Below are 16,056 nucleotides of genomic sequence, written 5' to 3'. Positions count from 1 at the left end.
GAGGGCGGACAATCGGGTTAAAAATAGAAACGCATTCTCCACAGGACTCGCTCCTTCCAGCTCCACCCTGGGACCGACAACCGGGCCAGTGACTCGGCTCCGTGCGATGGCAGCGGGGCCGGGCTCAACCCCGCCTCCCGGACCCGGGAACTGGGCCCGGGAGGCGGGGCGCCGGGCTCGCGACGTCACCGCGCTCCCCGTCGCCGCCGTCGGGGTTTTCGCTGACGCACAGACCCCGCCCCCCCCCTTTCCCTCACTGCCCGAGTGCCGGGCGGAGAGAGAGCGTCAGTCGGACGGAGCGCGGACCAGTGTGCACCTGGGCTCGGGGCTCGCTTGCTCCCAGGAGCCACGCAACTTCCGCGGCCATAGCTGAGGCGACGGAGAGCACCACCGGCGGGCCCTCGCGGCGCCCAGGCCTCCCTGCGCGCGTCCTGGTCGCCCTCGGAGTCGGCCCAGCCCGCCGCCGGTGGAGGCGTGAGGTGACGACGGGCGAGTGCCGCGGGCAGCGTTAGCCGCCGCGGCCTCCGGTCCTCCCTCCGTCTCCTCCTCTGCCCGCCCCCCCGCTTCCCTCCTCCCACTTCCCGAGCTCCGGCGTGTCCCGGCCACGCTCGGTGCTACTGCAGGAACAAAGGAGGGCCCCGCGGCGGCGGCAGCGCCACCTCCGCCTCCGACCCGCTCCCGGCCCGCGGCGGCCACTCTAGGGCGCCCGGCTCGTCCCTCCCGGAGGCCTGGGCCCGGCCCCACTGCGCCGGCGTCGCGCGCGAGCCCGGCTCCTGCACTCCTGCCCCCGCAGGGTGAGTGGTGCGGAGCTGGGGGAGGGCGCCCGGCGGCTGGTGCCCGGCCGGGGGGATGGGAGTGGGGGGGGGGCACCGGGCCGCCTCGGGCCTCTGGCGGAGCCCGAGCGGGCCGCGGCTGGCGGCCTCCGGGGGAGGGGAGCCCCCTCGCCAGCTCAGGAAGCACAAAGACGGAGGCGTCATCCTGTCGTCGTGGCCCGAGGTCCGGCACCCCGCGCCCCCGGCTCGCCTGCACCCGCACGGTCCGGAGAACAATGCCCGGCGTGTGGGCTCCGGGCCTTCCTCGCGTCCGTCCCGGCCGCCTTCTGCGCGGCGTCCGGCGTGGGCAGCCGGACCCGGAGAGACAAAGGGGCCGTGGCGGCGGCCGCACCCCCGGCCCCCTGCTCGCCGCACCCCCCTCCCTCCCCAGTTCGCCGACGCCTCCTCGGAGGAGCCGGTCAGGGTCGGGGGTCGGCGCGGGGCCGGCCTGGCCTGCGGAGCTGCTGTTCTGCATGACTCAGTGGTTTTTGGAGAAGGCCCTGCTGGGCTCTCCTGAGCAAGGCCTCGGCTTAGAGAGGGCATGGTGGGGAGGAATGGGGGGGACCAGTGGGACCCGGACTTGTTCGGAAATCCGCTGGAATGGGGGGGGGGGGGCTCTTCTGTCGTCGCGTTTTAGTTTTGCCAGCGTCGCTGCGTTTTTCGCTCAAGATCCTTTTCATGAAGGAAATGGAGCACCTTCCCCTTTGTTTCATGCATGTAGGCTGGTGAACATGAAATTCTTGCTTGCTTTCCACGCACTCCGTGGAGCTGTTTTGAGGAAAGGCCCGTGTTACCTCTATTGAACGCCTCCTAAGAATCTGGTCTAAGGACATTAGGGTAAAGTAGTGTATATAGGTCACAGAGCCCCTGGTTTTAAACCTGGCATTCAGGTAATTTACAGACTTAAAAAAAAAAAGAAATTAAAACTAATTTTATTTTATTCCTGAGCTTTTTAAAAGTAGGCTTTCAGAACTTAATGGGTGAAAATATTGCAATTTTTATCTTAACAAGTTTTTGGTTTTTTTTTTAATGTTTCCCCAAGAAAGAATTTATTGTAGTTCTCCCCTATTTTCTATCTCAGGCCCGGTATTAAGCCTGGAAAGGAGCCTTCAAAAATCAGAGTAGTCTCCTTTTGGCAAACAGAGAAGGGAGATCTGGAGAGTAAGGACTTGCCCAAGGTCACTGGCTTAGTTAGAAGTAAATTAGTGACTAGAACTCAGATCTCAAGTCCAGGTGAGTAGGCATTCTTAACATCTTCTAACGTGAGCACCTGAAAACTAAATAACATAAGTGTAAAAGCCTTTTTTTAGTTTTGTCTTTTTAATTCGTATTTGAGGCTGGAGAGTTTCTCTGTTACATGCCCAGGTTTTAGTTTTCTTTAAACTATGAGTTAGGGGCACCTGGGTGGCTCAGTCGGTTAAGTGTCTGCCTTCCGCTGGGGTCATGATCCTAGGGTCCTGGGATCGAGCCCCGCATCCCGCTCCCTGCTCAGCGGGGAGCCTGCTTCTCCCTCTCCCTCTGCCTGCCGCTCTGCCTACTTGTGCTATCTCTCTGTCAAGTAAATAAAATCTTAAAAATTATGAGAAGAAGCCACAAACTGTAAAAATACACATTTCAGCTATACAAAATATAAAAATAAACATTTCCTCTGTATCTGATAGAGCTGACCCAGGAACGCACAAGTTTCTAACAACAAAACTTTAAAGGTACTAAATAGTAATGATGATGTATTTTTCTAAAATGGTGCCAAGCAGGAGGGAAACAGCATCTACTGGCAAACTACCCCCTCCCTCAAATTGCTGCTGAGCAGAAGGATTTAAACATGAGGATTCTTTCTGCCTCGGTGCTCTCTCTGCTGTGCTTGGTTTTTATAAACAACCTGACCATTTTGGCTTCATGAGTGATTAATGATGCATCTTAGTTGAATTTGAGATTGTTCGCTAGCCCTCTACATTAAAAAAAAAAAATTGCAGTAGCCTTAATGGCATTTTTTTGTTTTGTTTCCTTATTATATTAGATCTATGAACGCAGCATCCTTAGTTCTTGGGGTTGTGTAGGAGTTGGCAGGCTCTAAGATATAAATAGAAGCTGATTTCAGAGGCCCCTGTTGACTAGGCTTTATGTGAGAGCCTCCATCCAGCTCAGCCTGTCACATTGCAGCCTTGTGACAGGCTGAAGCGCCCGCCCATGTGATCTAAGCTTCTGAGAAATATTAAGGCAAGCTTTGCACATGTGATGGCGTTTAAAAGCTGGCTTTCTAGGGGGGAAAAATCTACAAGATGGGAAGCTATGTGGAAGACTAATGTCCTGGTGTCTCTTGTGTTTCAGTTGCAGGCTATTTATAGTGAGTTGAAAGTAGTTGTGTTTTCTGAAGAAGGAAAGGTGGGATACTTGGCAAGTCGAAGTGGGTAAAATCATTGATGAGATCCCCCCTTTTTTTATATAAAGGAAAAGATTTTAAGAATTGGATGCACTAATGTTAACGTGGGTTGACTCTTAAATTTAGGCCAGTTTGCTATTACAAAGCCACTGTCAGATGACACTGGAAGTTAGTATAGAAACTGTGAGCTAGCATAATTCTTAAGCTGGCTTCAAGGAGTGACCTTTTTGCATAGGGTAGATTCCCACACATTGCATGGGGGGCATGCAAATAAATACATAATTTATTATTTGAAGCATTTTTGCACATATTAAAAATTTTTAAAAACCAAGCTGAAAATGTTTATTAATAAACTTCGTAAGTGATGTTGAAATATTTACACTACCCTGCTCCAAAATGAGTCAGCTAAATTCCGCTTACTATTTAAAGAGACCGTGTCTGCTAAATTAGTACTATTGTTTGAAGTAAGTTGTGGTTCTCCATCACCCTCCATATAAGCTTGACTGGCTTGAAATACTTCTTTTTGCTAACAAAAGGAAAGATTACTATCATTTAACTGTTGGGGAAATATTGGCAGGATTCTGGCCAGGTCAGTATTGATTAGTCTTCTAACCCCTTTTTATTAATCTTGGTTAAAAAGTGTTAAATACTTGTTAAAACATTGTTTTTAGTAACTTACTAAAGAATGTATTCTGTGTGGTAGTTGGGAAAAGCCATATGAAATTCTAGGAGATGATAAGCTCTAGCTTGAAGTACTTTCCTGCACTTACTTGAAATGTTTATAGCTTAACAAATCATAAGTAATCTCCATTGTAAGCATTAAGCATATTTAAATGACAGTGACCACAAGTTCTAGTACACAATCTCCCTTTGATAAAATGCTCTCAAATACGCCTTTTGTACCTACATATTTTAAGTGATATGGAAACTTTCCACAGTTTAAATTTTGCATTATGTGTATTTTCACTTAGAAAAATTTACTAAATTTAGCATAGCGTTACTATATTGGTGCTAATTTTAAAAGGCTTCTGGAAAAGCAAGGTATGTTTGCTCTATGAAGTTTTTTCTGGTAACCTAGCATTGAATATTAATTACCAAAGGTGGTGTGTTCACATTGCTTTACTTTGCCGTATTGAAGTAGAGTTTTCAAAGGTTTCATTTCCTGATGTGAGGAAGACAAGCACTTGTGAAAAGTTTTAATAGATGGAGCCTTTGGTTGGAGAAATCTATAGCTGATAATTTGTCCATTTGCAGGTTTCTGGGCACTGACTTTATTTAAAGTATTCAGACCCAGATTTCACACCTCAAATGCAGAACTTAAAGGGAATTTCATAAGCAGCTGACCCCTAAATTCTTTTTTTTTTTTTAAAAGATTTTATTTATTCATAAGAGACAGAGAGAGAGGCAGAGGGAGAAGCAGGCTCCCCGCTGAGCAGGGAGCCTGATGTGGGACTTGATCCCAGGACCCTGGGATCATGACCTGAGCCGAAGGCAGACGCTTAACCATCTGAGCCACCCAGGCGCCCCTGACCCCTAAATTCTTAAAGAGCTTTGCTTGTTGGTGCTAAGGTAACAGGAAAGGCTAGATGATCTACCAGCTTTCTCTTCAGTGTTCTGTAAAGGTGGTGCAACGTTTTTTTAAAGTACAGTTGTTCTGCCCCATAGCAGAATTGTTGAATTACTGGTGAGGCCCAAGTATGTTCAAGGTATTTTAAGAATGCTTTAAGAGCAACATCCAATATATGACCAGTTTAAAGAACCACCAGTAGCTATCAAGAGTTGATACTTAATTGTGATCATTGTAGATTTTTTTCATTTGCAAGGTCCATTTTATATATTTTTAGCTAAAAACACCATTTGATATGGTCTGCCTGTAGTACAGGAAAGCAGAAAGTGACTTTAAGAATGCCGATTGCCCAGATTGATTTAAATGTAATTCTGATATCTGGCAGAGTGACCTCTTCAGAAATTGAAACAAAGATCATGGTGATAGGTGAAGTAATACATTTTAATGTTTAATGATAGAATTTCTTTTGTCCTAAAGACTGTGAAGTCCTTACAGTTCATTATTTATCATGTTAAAAGACGGTTTCTTTAATGCCCATTGTTTTATAAAAGCAACAAAACAGTCATATTTCTTGGCCTGCTCTTGTTAATGATTAACATAATTTGGGCCTTCGTTAGAAACACTTGGTGTTTAGAAGTAACAAAGGTATGCTGGGGGCTATCATACTAATTTAGTGATTTTGCTTTGGTAACATGCTAATTAATAAAATTTTGTTTTTGTTTTGTTTATAGCAGAAAAATATGGCTCAGGAGACTAACCAGACCCCAGGGCCCATGCTGTGTAGTACAGGATGTGGCTTTTATGGGAATCCTAGGACAAATGGAATGTGTTCCGTTTGCTACAAAGAACATCTTCAGAGGCAGCAGAATAGTGGCAGAATGAGCCCAATGGGTAAGTTTCCAAGGAAAAACCCATTTGAAGAACTGGTGGACAGAAAATATAGAACCAAGAATTGGGTCCTAAGACTGTGAGAATCAATGCTGAGAGCCCAAGGAGAGAAGACCTGAGAAAAGCTTGAAATTAAAGCATCAGCTCAAGTACTTAAAACGACTACCTCAGGAATGAATGACTGTGTATCTACAAGCATCTTCTAGCTTTTTCATTTTCATTTTTGAGGTTTTGCTTCATACTTAGGTTCACTGGATGTGACTTTTTCATATATGCTTTTGTTTGGATACTCACTTAATTGTAGGATTCTGCAGCACAGTGAAAATGCTTAAATCACTAACCTAATTAAATGCAAGTATTTGTTACTTCTTAATAGTCTTGATACTGAGTGTTTGTAGTCTTGCTCTTTCTTACAAATCCTTTTTTTAAATAGGAACAGCTAGTGGTTCCAACAGTCCTACCTCAGATTCTGCATCTGTACAGAGAGCAGACACTAGTTTAAACAACTGTGAAGGTGCTGCTGGCAGCACATCTGACAAATCAAGGTAAGATTGACCATTTCAGGCTTTTTATAATAATACAAGGAGGAAATAAAGATATCTGTGCTGTCCGTACTGTTCTGAGTGTTCGTATATCCTAAGGATGTTAATATATCAGATGCCCTTGGCTTTGTGTTGCACAATCTGGGATTCCAGGATTCTTTTAATACATGATCTTATAGGTCATTGAATAAAGATGTATATTATAACACACTCCATGATGCTGTGTTGGGAGTGCTGTGCTTTTATTTTCCTGTAATTGAGGTTTAGGGATTGTGGAGAGTACGGCTCTGCAGACTCTGTTCGAGTGCTACACATGGCATTTTGGCAAAGCTGCCCCTTTGCCCTTAAATTACAGGCACAGCTAGAAGTTCCAGTTGGCTATAATAGAACACTGGAACCTCTCCAAGTATGTGGCCTGGAATTGATGAGCCATTTATCACATGGCTTTCTTTATCCTCAACGATGTGTGCTGGGCATCCAGTACTCTTTTAAATTTTTAGAGTATTTAGCTCCATTGATCGTGTTGGAAATGATACATAATTTAAAGTTGAACTGACAACTTACCTTGCAAAGAAGTACCCTTAACATCTTTAAAAATGTTTGCTTGAACTCAAATAGAAATGTGCCTGTGGCCGCCTTGCCTGTAACTCAGCAAATGACAGAAATGAGCATTTCGAGAGAGGATAAAATAACTACCCCGAAAACAGAGGTGTCAGAGCCAGGTATGCTTTTTGTTTAATACTAGTTCTGTTCTGGATTTGGTAGTATGAGAAAGTGTTGGCGGGGGGATTATTTCCTTCTCATTGAAAGATTAAATTGGAGAGAAAGCCATAAAATACGGGCCAAGCAAGAACTACTGTCTTTAAAGTCCCTTAAGCGTAAAATAGTCACTCTTTACTCTTCTTTCTTTTCTGCCCATGCCCCCTCCTTAGCCCCACCCCACAAATCCGCAAAATTGATAATCTGGGGACTGGAAATGTTAAGAATTTAATGAACTTAAAAAGTAGTTTACCAATATATTTTAAAGATCTTTAAATCACTAGGGAAAGTATTCATGAATGGGAAATTATATAGATTAAATTTCAAAGCCATGAAGAAAATTTTATATCAAAGGCAGTATCAGTCTTGATATTGTAGAAAATACTGAGGACAAAGAACATGTTGAACACTAAAAAAACTTTCAGATTGAAGAAGTGTAGGATCCCTATCCTGTTTTGTGGGATTTTAAAACTCAACTCTGGAAAGGCATTTTTTTCATTGAGTGGCTTTGAGTCTCTGCTTCTGTAGCACAACCTGTTGCCAGAGATTGGCTTGTTCTGAATTACCTGTGCTGGACCCTGGAACAAGTAGCCCCGTACTCTTCAGAGCACATAGTTCATTATTTCCTGGTACACAGTGTTGACTAAACCCATTATACAACTTTATTATGAGGAAATTGTGTTTGTGGATATGTAATCTGCTTTGGAGGCTGGCTTTTGCTAACATCACATAGCAAAGCTTATGTGAATTATAGCAGTGTTCATCTGTAAAGTTAAGGTAAAAATTCTTAAGTTCAGGTCAATACATATTTAGTATTTTGAAATGAGTTCAATCCTTCTGAAAAAGCTGACCAAATTAGTGTGTTTGTGAGGCTTTTCTTCTGTTTGGGGGGTTTTTTTTTTGGTTTTTTTTTTTTTTAACACAAAATTACTCTGACGTTGGAACAGTACTCTTGGTTTATATTTGTAGCTAGTCTCTGCTATTATGCTCTCTTAGTAGGCACTCTGTAGTTTGTTCTCTTTGCCTTTACTGAGTCATTTTCCCCTTCTTCCCTGTATGTCCCAGGAATCATTCTTCAGTTTTCTGATGTAGCCAAAGAAGTGGCTGTCACCTCCCCCCCTCCAACTATTCCCATAGATTCTTTACCAACATACCATCAGGAAAAACTGGAATAAGGTTGTCATAATAGATTATTAGGATAAGTAGTAGGTAGAATATTATTCCGTTAGTCTAATCTTAAGCTATTTGTCTCACCGAATATGTTACTAATGCAAATGAGTTATACATTAGGGGAGCATTTTTAGAGTGAGCTGTCCTGAAACCTGTACGCTTGCTGTAGAGTTTGGACTTATGCTTATAGCATTAGTGCTGGCCCATTGCATACATTAATTTGCTATTCTTTGGGTTTGGATTAATATTAAAAGTCAGGGCTTCTGGTATAGATGAATTTTATAAACGTAGAATTAAATTTGGTATTTTGTTTTAAATAGTGATAATGTGGGCTTTAATGTGGTGAACTGTAATTTTATCTTCATATTGACAAGTTTTATTGATGTCTTCTATGAATTAAAATTTAAAGCCCTTTTAGGTGGAGAAACAGGGACTTTTTTAAAGTAGATCATATTTCTCATTGTCTAAGTTCCACACCTGGTTTAGATAAGTATTGCAAAGTAAATAAAAGCTGTGCGTTAAAAATTCTCGTTTTGCCTGTGGACTCCTTAATAGTCAAAATTTCACAAGTACTTAAGCAGTTCTAAAGACCGTGTTTGCTGATATTTCGAAAAGTTTTTTAAGAACTCTTCAGATCTTCTACGTATGACCATATAAAGCATTCATTAAAATGGCAAAATGATAATTGTAAAATGTTGGGATCTGAAGTTAATTGGGCTTAACGATTTAGGTTTCACTTGTCGCAATTTGCTGGATTTATCTATACAGTCTTTCTTTTGTATCAGTATAAAACCAAAATGACTTTTTTATAGCCAAGTTCCTTAGAGGTTGGCAACTTCTATTTACTCAATAATAATGAAGGTGAACTGCCCTAATTAGGAAATTTGCATTTAGGCAAGTGCAGTATGGGAAAACTGGGCATGTGACCAACATCTCCCAGGTCTTTAAAACTTGAGATTTTGTTCCCCAGTACTAGCTGTTAAGAGTGAGTTTAAAGGAATTTGAGTGGAGTAATCATTTTACAGCATTTAAAGGAGCGAGTATATGTTGATTGGCAAGAAATCCTCAAGATTTGAAAGAAGTTCTGGTATTAAAGTAGAAAATTCTACATAGAGCACGTGTTTTTAAAAAAGGCTTCATAAATGTTTTCACTAAAAATCTTACTGTCTCTCTTAAATGTTTTCTTTTTTTTATTTAAATAATTATCAGCCCGTGAACTCTTGACAAATATCTCATTTTCACCCTTGTTTTTCAGTTGTCACTCAGCCCAGTCCATCAGTTTCTCAGCCCAGTACTTCTCAAGGTGAAGAAAAAGCTCCTGAGTTGCCCAAACCAAAGAAGAACAGATGTTTTATGTGCAGAAAGAAAGTTGGCCTTACAGGTATTACAGAACATACAAGACAATGCATATTTTATTGCTAGGATTTAATAGGGAGCTCCCTAAGAGACTGGTCAGTCTTAACACCTATAGAAAATGCCTGACCTTCAGGAACAGAAAGTTTCCAGAGTGGACTAGAAAGAGGGCAGGATAATGGGGAGAAGTTGGGTTTGATTTCCATTTGTGTCTCTAATCCTCTAAAACCCTTTATTAGCTTCAGGCCTTCTAAATTACTTTGCTTTATTGGATTGATAAAAATTCATCCCTGTTGAGTCTTGTCTTTGTTCTCCTGGGGGAAGGTAGCTGAACTAAACGGTAAGCACCATCTTTGAGCCAGGCAGAAAATGCTAAAATACTTTTTAACTGTTCCCTTTAAATCTCAGAACCCTGTGGTTCTTTTCCCTAGTTTTCACTTAAGGAAATATTACCCAGTTTATATGTGGTCGGAGGAAGGTTTGCATCCAGGTCAGTCTGGCTCCAGAGCCTGTGTAATTTCTACTCTGATATCTACAGGAGTTTATGGAAGGATAGTTACTTGAATTTCTCACTACGTCAAAAGAGACTGAAAGCTCTTTCACAATTTAAAGTGGCAGACTCTTTCATGTTGTAGAGAACCGTGAAAATCTGGTTCCTTTTCTATAGTGACAGGCTTTTTTTTCCTTTCCTTTTAATTACTACAAATTCCCAAGTGACTCTACTTCCTTATGTGTACAGGGTTTGACTGCCGATGTGGAAATTTGTTTTGTGGACTTCACCGTTACTCTGACAAGCACAACTGTCCATATGATTACAAAGCAGAAGCTGCAGCAAAAATCAGAAAAGAGAATCCAGTTGTTGTGGCTGAAAAAATCCAGAGAATATAAATTACTACTTGTGAAGAGACTGAAACTTTGTTTTTATTTTAATATATCGTAGGAAAACATTAAAGAGCAGATGCATGGCCATTTTCCTTTGATGTTCTCCAGAGTTTTACTTTACACTTGTCTGTCTTATAATTGAAATTTTAGGATGTTTGGGTGTTTGTTACAGGCAGAAATGGATAGATACAGCCCTACAAAATGTATATGCCCTCCCCTGAATAAAATTGGATGAAAATCTACACAGCAAATTGAAGATACACAGACGATAGGGACAGAATTTAGTTCCCACGTGCCAAACATAATACATGAAATCTCTGCATGTTTGCAGCATATCTGCCTTTTGGGAATGTAATCAAGGTATAATCTTTGGCTAGTGTTACGTGCCTGTATTTTTTAAAAAAATGGTACACCAGAAAAGGACTGGCAGTCTACTTCTACCATAGTTAAACTTCACCCTGTTAATTTCCACAACATGTTCTTTGGAAGTAGGAGGAAAGCTATAAAGAGGATCAGACCTTTCCGTGAAACCAGTATTTGGTGCCATATGTAAGCCTGGTTAATTTGTCTTCTAAAAGCTGTCAAATAAGACATTCTGTGAAAGGTAAACATCGCAACTGGTTATCATGAGTAAAGCCATCAGGCCCACAGGGTCTTTGAGCGATCTTTGAAGCGTATTGTGCTGGCCAGCACCAGAAGATGTCTGCATTACTCTCACTGCTAAAAATGTTGTGTAGCACAGAACTGCACTAGGCTTAATTTGTTTACAAGAAGAAATTAAAAAACTACATTCGGTTTTTACATACAGCAGCTCTGTTGAATAACATGCATCTGAATTTTAAGTTGCAAAGGTATCTGAAAAGTTCATTTTTCATGTGCATCTTTTGTTGAATGTTTTGGTTCAAGAAAGAATGTTTAAAGCTTTTTTAAAGACTTCAGTTCTTAATGTAACTGTACCCTTCTGCATGGAGAACCCTAACCAACACGGCTGCAGTAGACTTCTTAGTGGTATCCAGCACCACGTGCAGAGGGCTGCTTTATCATATTAATTGTACTTGGGTGTAGGACTCTAGTGTTCTTGGGTGTATTGCATGGGCTGCATTATCTACAGCATTGTACAATAACAACTAGAAGAGGCAGTATACTTCACTGATGCTTGTCTGGTAATATCACTTCTGTGTTATAATGGAAGGTTTTTGTGATGTATGAAACTTGTGTTTTTTATATATAAATGAGTATAGTTAGATTAGTATTGTGGTAATGCCTGTTTTCATCTGTAAATAGTTAAGTATGTACACGAGGCACTACTTCTGATTTATTGCAGTGTTCGGTCCTAGTTTTTACTTTAATTACAGCATTCGGTTTTGCTTTCAATTTTATGTACCTTAGTTCTGAGTTAGATCTGCAGATGTGTACAGATAGTTCATATTTATGTATTGCACATAATCATGCTATTCAGCATTGATGCTATATTGTATTATGTAAATAATAAAAGCCATGTACAGAGGGAAGCTTCCACTTGTCCATTGGGTTTTTAAGCCGTAGTTAGAAGTCATAAAGGGGAATAGTTAGAAAATGTTTCAACTTTGTAGTTGTGTATGTAGCCTTTGCATGGCTATATTGTGATTTTTTTGAATTGCCTTCCCTGAACATGATGTGTTCAAGTGAGAACCGTATGTTGAATTTTGTGAAACATCAAGTATGGTACACAGTGGGCAGTTTATTTTTGAAGAAATGAATAGGCACTTTTTAGGATCACAACCATCTTAGAACTTAGGAGGAGAAAGGAATGGAATTTTAATAACCATGGCCTATCTCCCTTTTCCATTCTTTTGCTTTATAGGTGACACTTCAGACATGACAATTTGTATACAAAAACAGGCATAGTTTTATTTCTGTTTTGGGTTTGGTTTTAATGTAGAGATGGGCCCATGGGGTAGCTGAAGCCAAAAGCAGAACCATGACTTTTCAGTGATGGAGTTTGAAATGGAAATACCCTGGTTCACTATCATCTGTCACAGTTCTTTGGGTGCTGGTACTTTTGCCTCAAGTGGGGGAAATCCATGAGATAATCTCCAGAAATACGAAGATACTGAAGAACCATAATTGAGGTGAAAATTACAGTATTAAGGCCAATAATTTTTTTTAAAGTTGAAACTAACATTTATTTCCCCGCAGTGCTTCGCCCTGTCAACATTTGCTTGATGAATTTTAAATCTTACAGTTGAATCAAGGTGGTATCTGGGGGATAAAGAAGACTTAGCAAGATGATGGGCCCTTCATTGGTCTGTAACTTTGTGCAGCATGAGATGGTAATGTTTCCATAATTTTTTAAGCAGTATTTAGAACAGATTTGGACTTGAGGATTTAATTTGTCAGGAGCATCAGCTGATTAGGGAGAAAGTATAAGGCAGCTAGGAAGACTCAATGTTAGCTAGACTTGATTCAGACCTGAATGTTCTCTGGGGACTAAGTGGACTTTGGGATGTACACTGAGATCTTAAACATTTGAAGAATATACATGTTTTTCTTTACATGGACTCAACGTCTGCACACTCCCACTCCAAAAATGTTTTGCTGGGACAGACCATGATAAGAACTATGACCTTGGGCTAGTCCTTTTATGCAATCTATTCAGTGGGCCTTATCTGTAAAACTAGAGCTTCCGGTTTGATCTGTGGTGGACTTCCACAGCATGAGTTTGTGAAGGAAAGAACTTTTTGAGTAGTATAATGGTTAAGAAGATAATGGACCCTGGAATCAGGATCTGTGAATAAGGATGATAACAGTGGCTGGCACATAGTAAGAATGCCCTATTAAACTTTAAAGGCTATCTTTTTAGAGCAGCTTTTAGATTCACAGCAAAATTGAAAGTACAGAGATTCCCCATATACCGTCTCCCCTGCCCCCAGCCTGTGCACAGCCTCCTCTGTTAGCATCTGCCACCAGAGCGGTGTATTTGTTAAAACTGTTGAACCTACATTGACACGTGATTACCACTTGGTCCATAGTTTACAGTTCACCCTCGGTGTACACTTTATGGGCTTGGACAAATGTATGGTGGTCTGTATCCATCACTATAGTATATGGAGTATTTTCACTGCCCTAAAAATCTGCCTATTCCTCAGCCTCACCCTAACCCCCGGCAACTACTGATCTTTACTCTGTAATTTTGCCGTTTCCAGAATGTCCTATGTAGTTGGAATCATGTAGTATGTAACCTTTCAGATTGGCTTCTTTCACTTCTTAGGAATACATGCGTAAGTTCCCTCCATGCCTTTCATGGTTTGATAGCTCATTTCTTTTTAGTGCTGAATAAATAATCTATTGCCTGGAAGTGCCACAGTTTATCCATTCACCTACTGAAGGATATCTTGGTTGCTTCTAAGTTTTGGCAATTATGAATAAATCTTTAAATCATTGTGCAAGTTTTGTGTGAGCATAAATTTTCAACTCTTATGGGTAAATACCAGGTGCGATTGCTGGTGTGGTAAGAATATGTTTAATTTTGTAAGAACCCACCAAACCTCCAAAGTGGCTGTACCATTTTGCATTCCTACCAGCAATGTATGAACGATCCTGTTGCTCCACGTCTTCACCAACATGTGGTGTTGGTCAGCGTTCTGAATTTTGGCCATTCTAACAGGTGTGCAGTAGTATCTCAATTTGTATTTCTCTGATGACATACGATGTGGAGCATCTTTCTGTGTGCTTACTTGCCATCTGTATATCTTTGAGGTCTTTGGCCAATTTTTAATCGGGTTTTACTGTTTTAAAGAGTTCTCTGTTTCGGACAATAGTACTTTATCAGACGTGTCTTTTGCAAACATTTTCTCCCAGTCTGTGACTTGTCTTCTCATTTTCTTGAGCTATTATTAATTTTAATGTTCTAGAGTAATGATTTCCAGAACTTGGAAAGACAGTTGAATTCAAATTCTTAGCAAGTAACTAAAAATGGGTAAAGGTCTACTAAGTAATGTAATGGCAACATGTTAAGCATTGTAAAAAATACTGTGTTATAATTGTATTTTTTTGGAGTCAGTAATACATTCACAGAGTTCAAAACTAATTTATCAATATCGCAAAGCTTTGCCCATCCTGGCCTATGCCCTCCACTCCAAAGACACATGTACGTTTTAGGTAACTGTCAAAAGTTGGAAAGGCTGTTTTATCTTTTCCACATCATGTAAACATTGTGTACAGAGGCTTAATTTAACTCCTGTTTGCTTAATTGTTTGAATGCAAAGTTCTTATAGTGATTTTTGTCCATTATAATAATAGCTTATAATTTTGGAGAGAATGATGGATGGGTGTGGTTGCTGGTTGTTAACAGTAAGATGTGTAGCCTCAAACTGCATACATAGAAGGGTTTCCGAGACGGAAGCAGCAGGTATGGAAAGTGACTTGAAATTTGACAAAAGTTTCTTATGTTTGTACAATCTTCTTTAAAACAGACAAACATGAACAACAATACAAAAATGCCATTTGATACCTATGGCTATATCCATACACAAACCCTGTTTTTTAATTCATATAAAACCAAAGAGTACTGTTTGTGTGTTTCCCCCCAGAGCACATTTCTGTTCTTACTCTAGAAGTGAAAGTTAGACCATTTTGTGACATAAATGTAGGACTCCATTTTGTCTGCAACAAAGTACTACTATTTTTTTTTTTTTTTTTTTAGATTTTATTTATTTTACAGAGAGAGATAGCGAGAGCAGGAACACAAACGGGGAGTGGGAGAAGGAAAAGCGGGCTTCCCGCCGAGCAGGGAGCCCGATGTGGGTCTTGATCCCAGGACCCTGGGATCATGACCTGAGCCGAAGGCAGACGCTTAACGACTGAGCCACGCAGGCACCCAGTACTACTTTCTTTATTAGCATAGGTACTGATGTTATAAAGTCAGACCTCACGTTATACTTAAATTAACAGCAAGATGATATAAGTTATAGGTTGCTTTCTGGTTGGTTAATCTGTCTTGAATATATTTTTTCCTGATGGTTTTGATTGAAATGATCACCACAGAACCTCAGATTGTATATATCTAAAATGATTGATAATGTAACCACAGCTGTTCAGGAATTAGGGTAATTGATCAGTTTACTCAGAAGTTAACAGGAAATCTATTTCTTTGTGTGGTGCAAGGAAAATGGTCCATTTTCATTCTTCGGCATGTGGCTGTCCAATTTTCCCAACACCATTTGTTGAAGAGACTGTCTTTTTTCCATTGGACATTCTTTCCTGCTTTGTCAAAGATGAGTTGACCACAGAGATGAGGGTCCATTTCCGGGCTCTCTATTCTGTTCCATTGATCTATGTGTCTGTTTTTGTGCCAGTACCAGATTGTCTTGATGATGACAGCTTTGTAATAGAGCCTGAAGTCCGGAATTCTGATGCCACCAGCTTTGCTTTTCTTTTCCAACATTCCTCTGGCTATTCGGGGTCTTCTTCTGATTCCATACAAATTTTAGAATTATTTGTTCCATTTCTTTGAAAAAAGTTGATGATATTTTGATAGGGATTGTATTAAATGTGTAGATTGCTCTAGGTAGCATAGACATTTTCACAATATTTGTTCTTCCAGTCCGTGAGCATGGAACGTTTTTCCATTTCTTTGTGTCTTCCTCAATTTCTTTCATGAGTATTCTATAGTTTTCTGAGTACAGATTCTTTGCCTCTTTGGTTAGATTTATTCCTAGGTAA

The 16,056-nt window shown here is 40.8% G+C and overlaps 1 protein-coding gene across 3 annotated transcripts; it reads left to right on the top strand.

The window, feature by feature from the left end:
* The first annotated feature begins 267 nt into the window (after positions 1 to 267).
* Positions 268 to 11,864, top strand: ZFAND5 (zinc finger AN1-type containing 5). 3 transcript variants are annotated; one of them, XM_081802835.1, is made up of 6 exons: positions 268 to 794; positions 5,491 to 5,650; positions 6,081 to 6,192; positions 6,808 to 6,911; positions 9,374 to 9,499; positions 10,211 to 11,864. In XM_081802835.1, exons 2-6 carry the CDS (start codon positions 5,500 to 5,502, stop codon positions 10,357 to 10,359), a joined length of 642 nt encoding a protein of 213 aa, XP_081658961.1. In that variant the 5' UTR covers positions 268 to 794; positions 5,491 to 5,499; the 3' UTR covers positions 10,360 to 11,864. The 3 variants fall into 3 exon arrangements, with proteins under 3 accessions (XP_081658961.1, XP_030875978.1, XP_030875977.1); XM_031020118.2 differs by lacking the exon at positions 268 to 794 and adding an exon at positions 1,420 to 2,045; XM_031020117.2 differs by lacking the exon at positions 268 to 794 and having other exon boundaries at positions 4,654 to 5,650.
* The last annotated feature ends 4,192 nt before the right edge of the window (positions 11,865 to 16,056 follow it).

This window comes from Leptonychotes weddellii, chromosome 14 (genome assembly GCF_054177405.1).
Source record: "Leptonychotes weddellii isolate Sample4059 chromosome 14, ASM5417740v2, whole genome shotgun sequence".
Taxonomy (NCBI): Eukaryota; Metazoa; Chordata; class Mammalia; order Carnivora; family Phocidae; genus Leptonychotes; species Leptonychotes weddellii.
This window is presented reverse-complemented; position numbering and strand designations above follow the sequence as displayed.

Bases quoted from the DNA above. Each gene is read 5' to 3' on its own strand.
- ZFAND5 (XM_081802835.1), top strand. From the start codon at position 5,500: ATGGCTCAGGAGACTAACCAGACCCCAGGGCCCATGCTGTGTAGTACA. The intron at 5,651-6,080 runs GTAAGTTTCCAA...TTTTTTAAATAG, and splicing joins TGGCAGAATGAGCCCAATGG to GAACAGCTAGTGGTTCCAAC. The intron at 6,912-9,373 runs GTATGCTTTTTG...CTTGTTTTTCAG, and splicing joins AACAGAGGTGTCAGAGCCAG to TTGTCACTCAGCCCAGTCCA.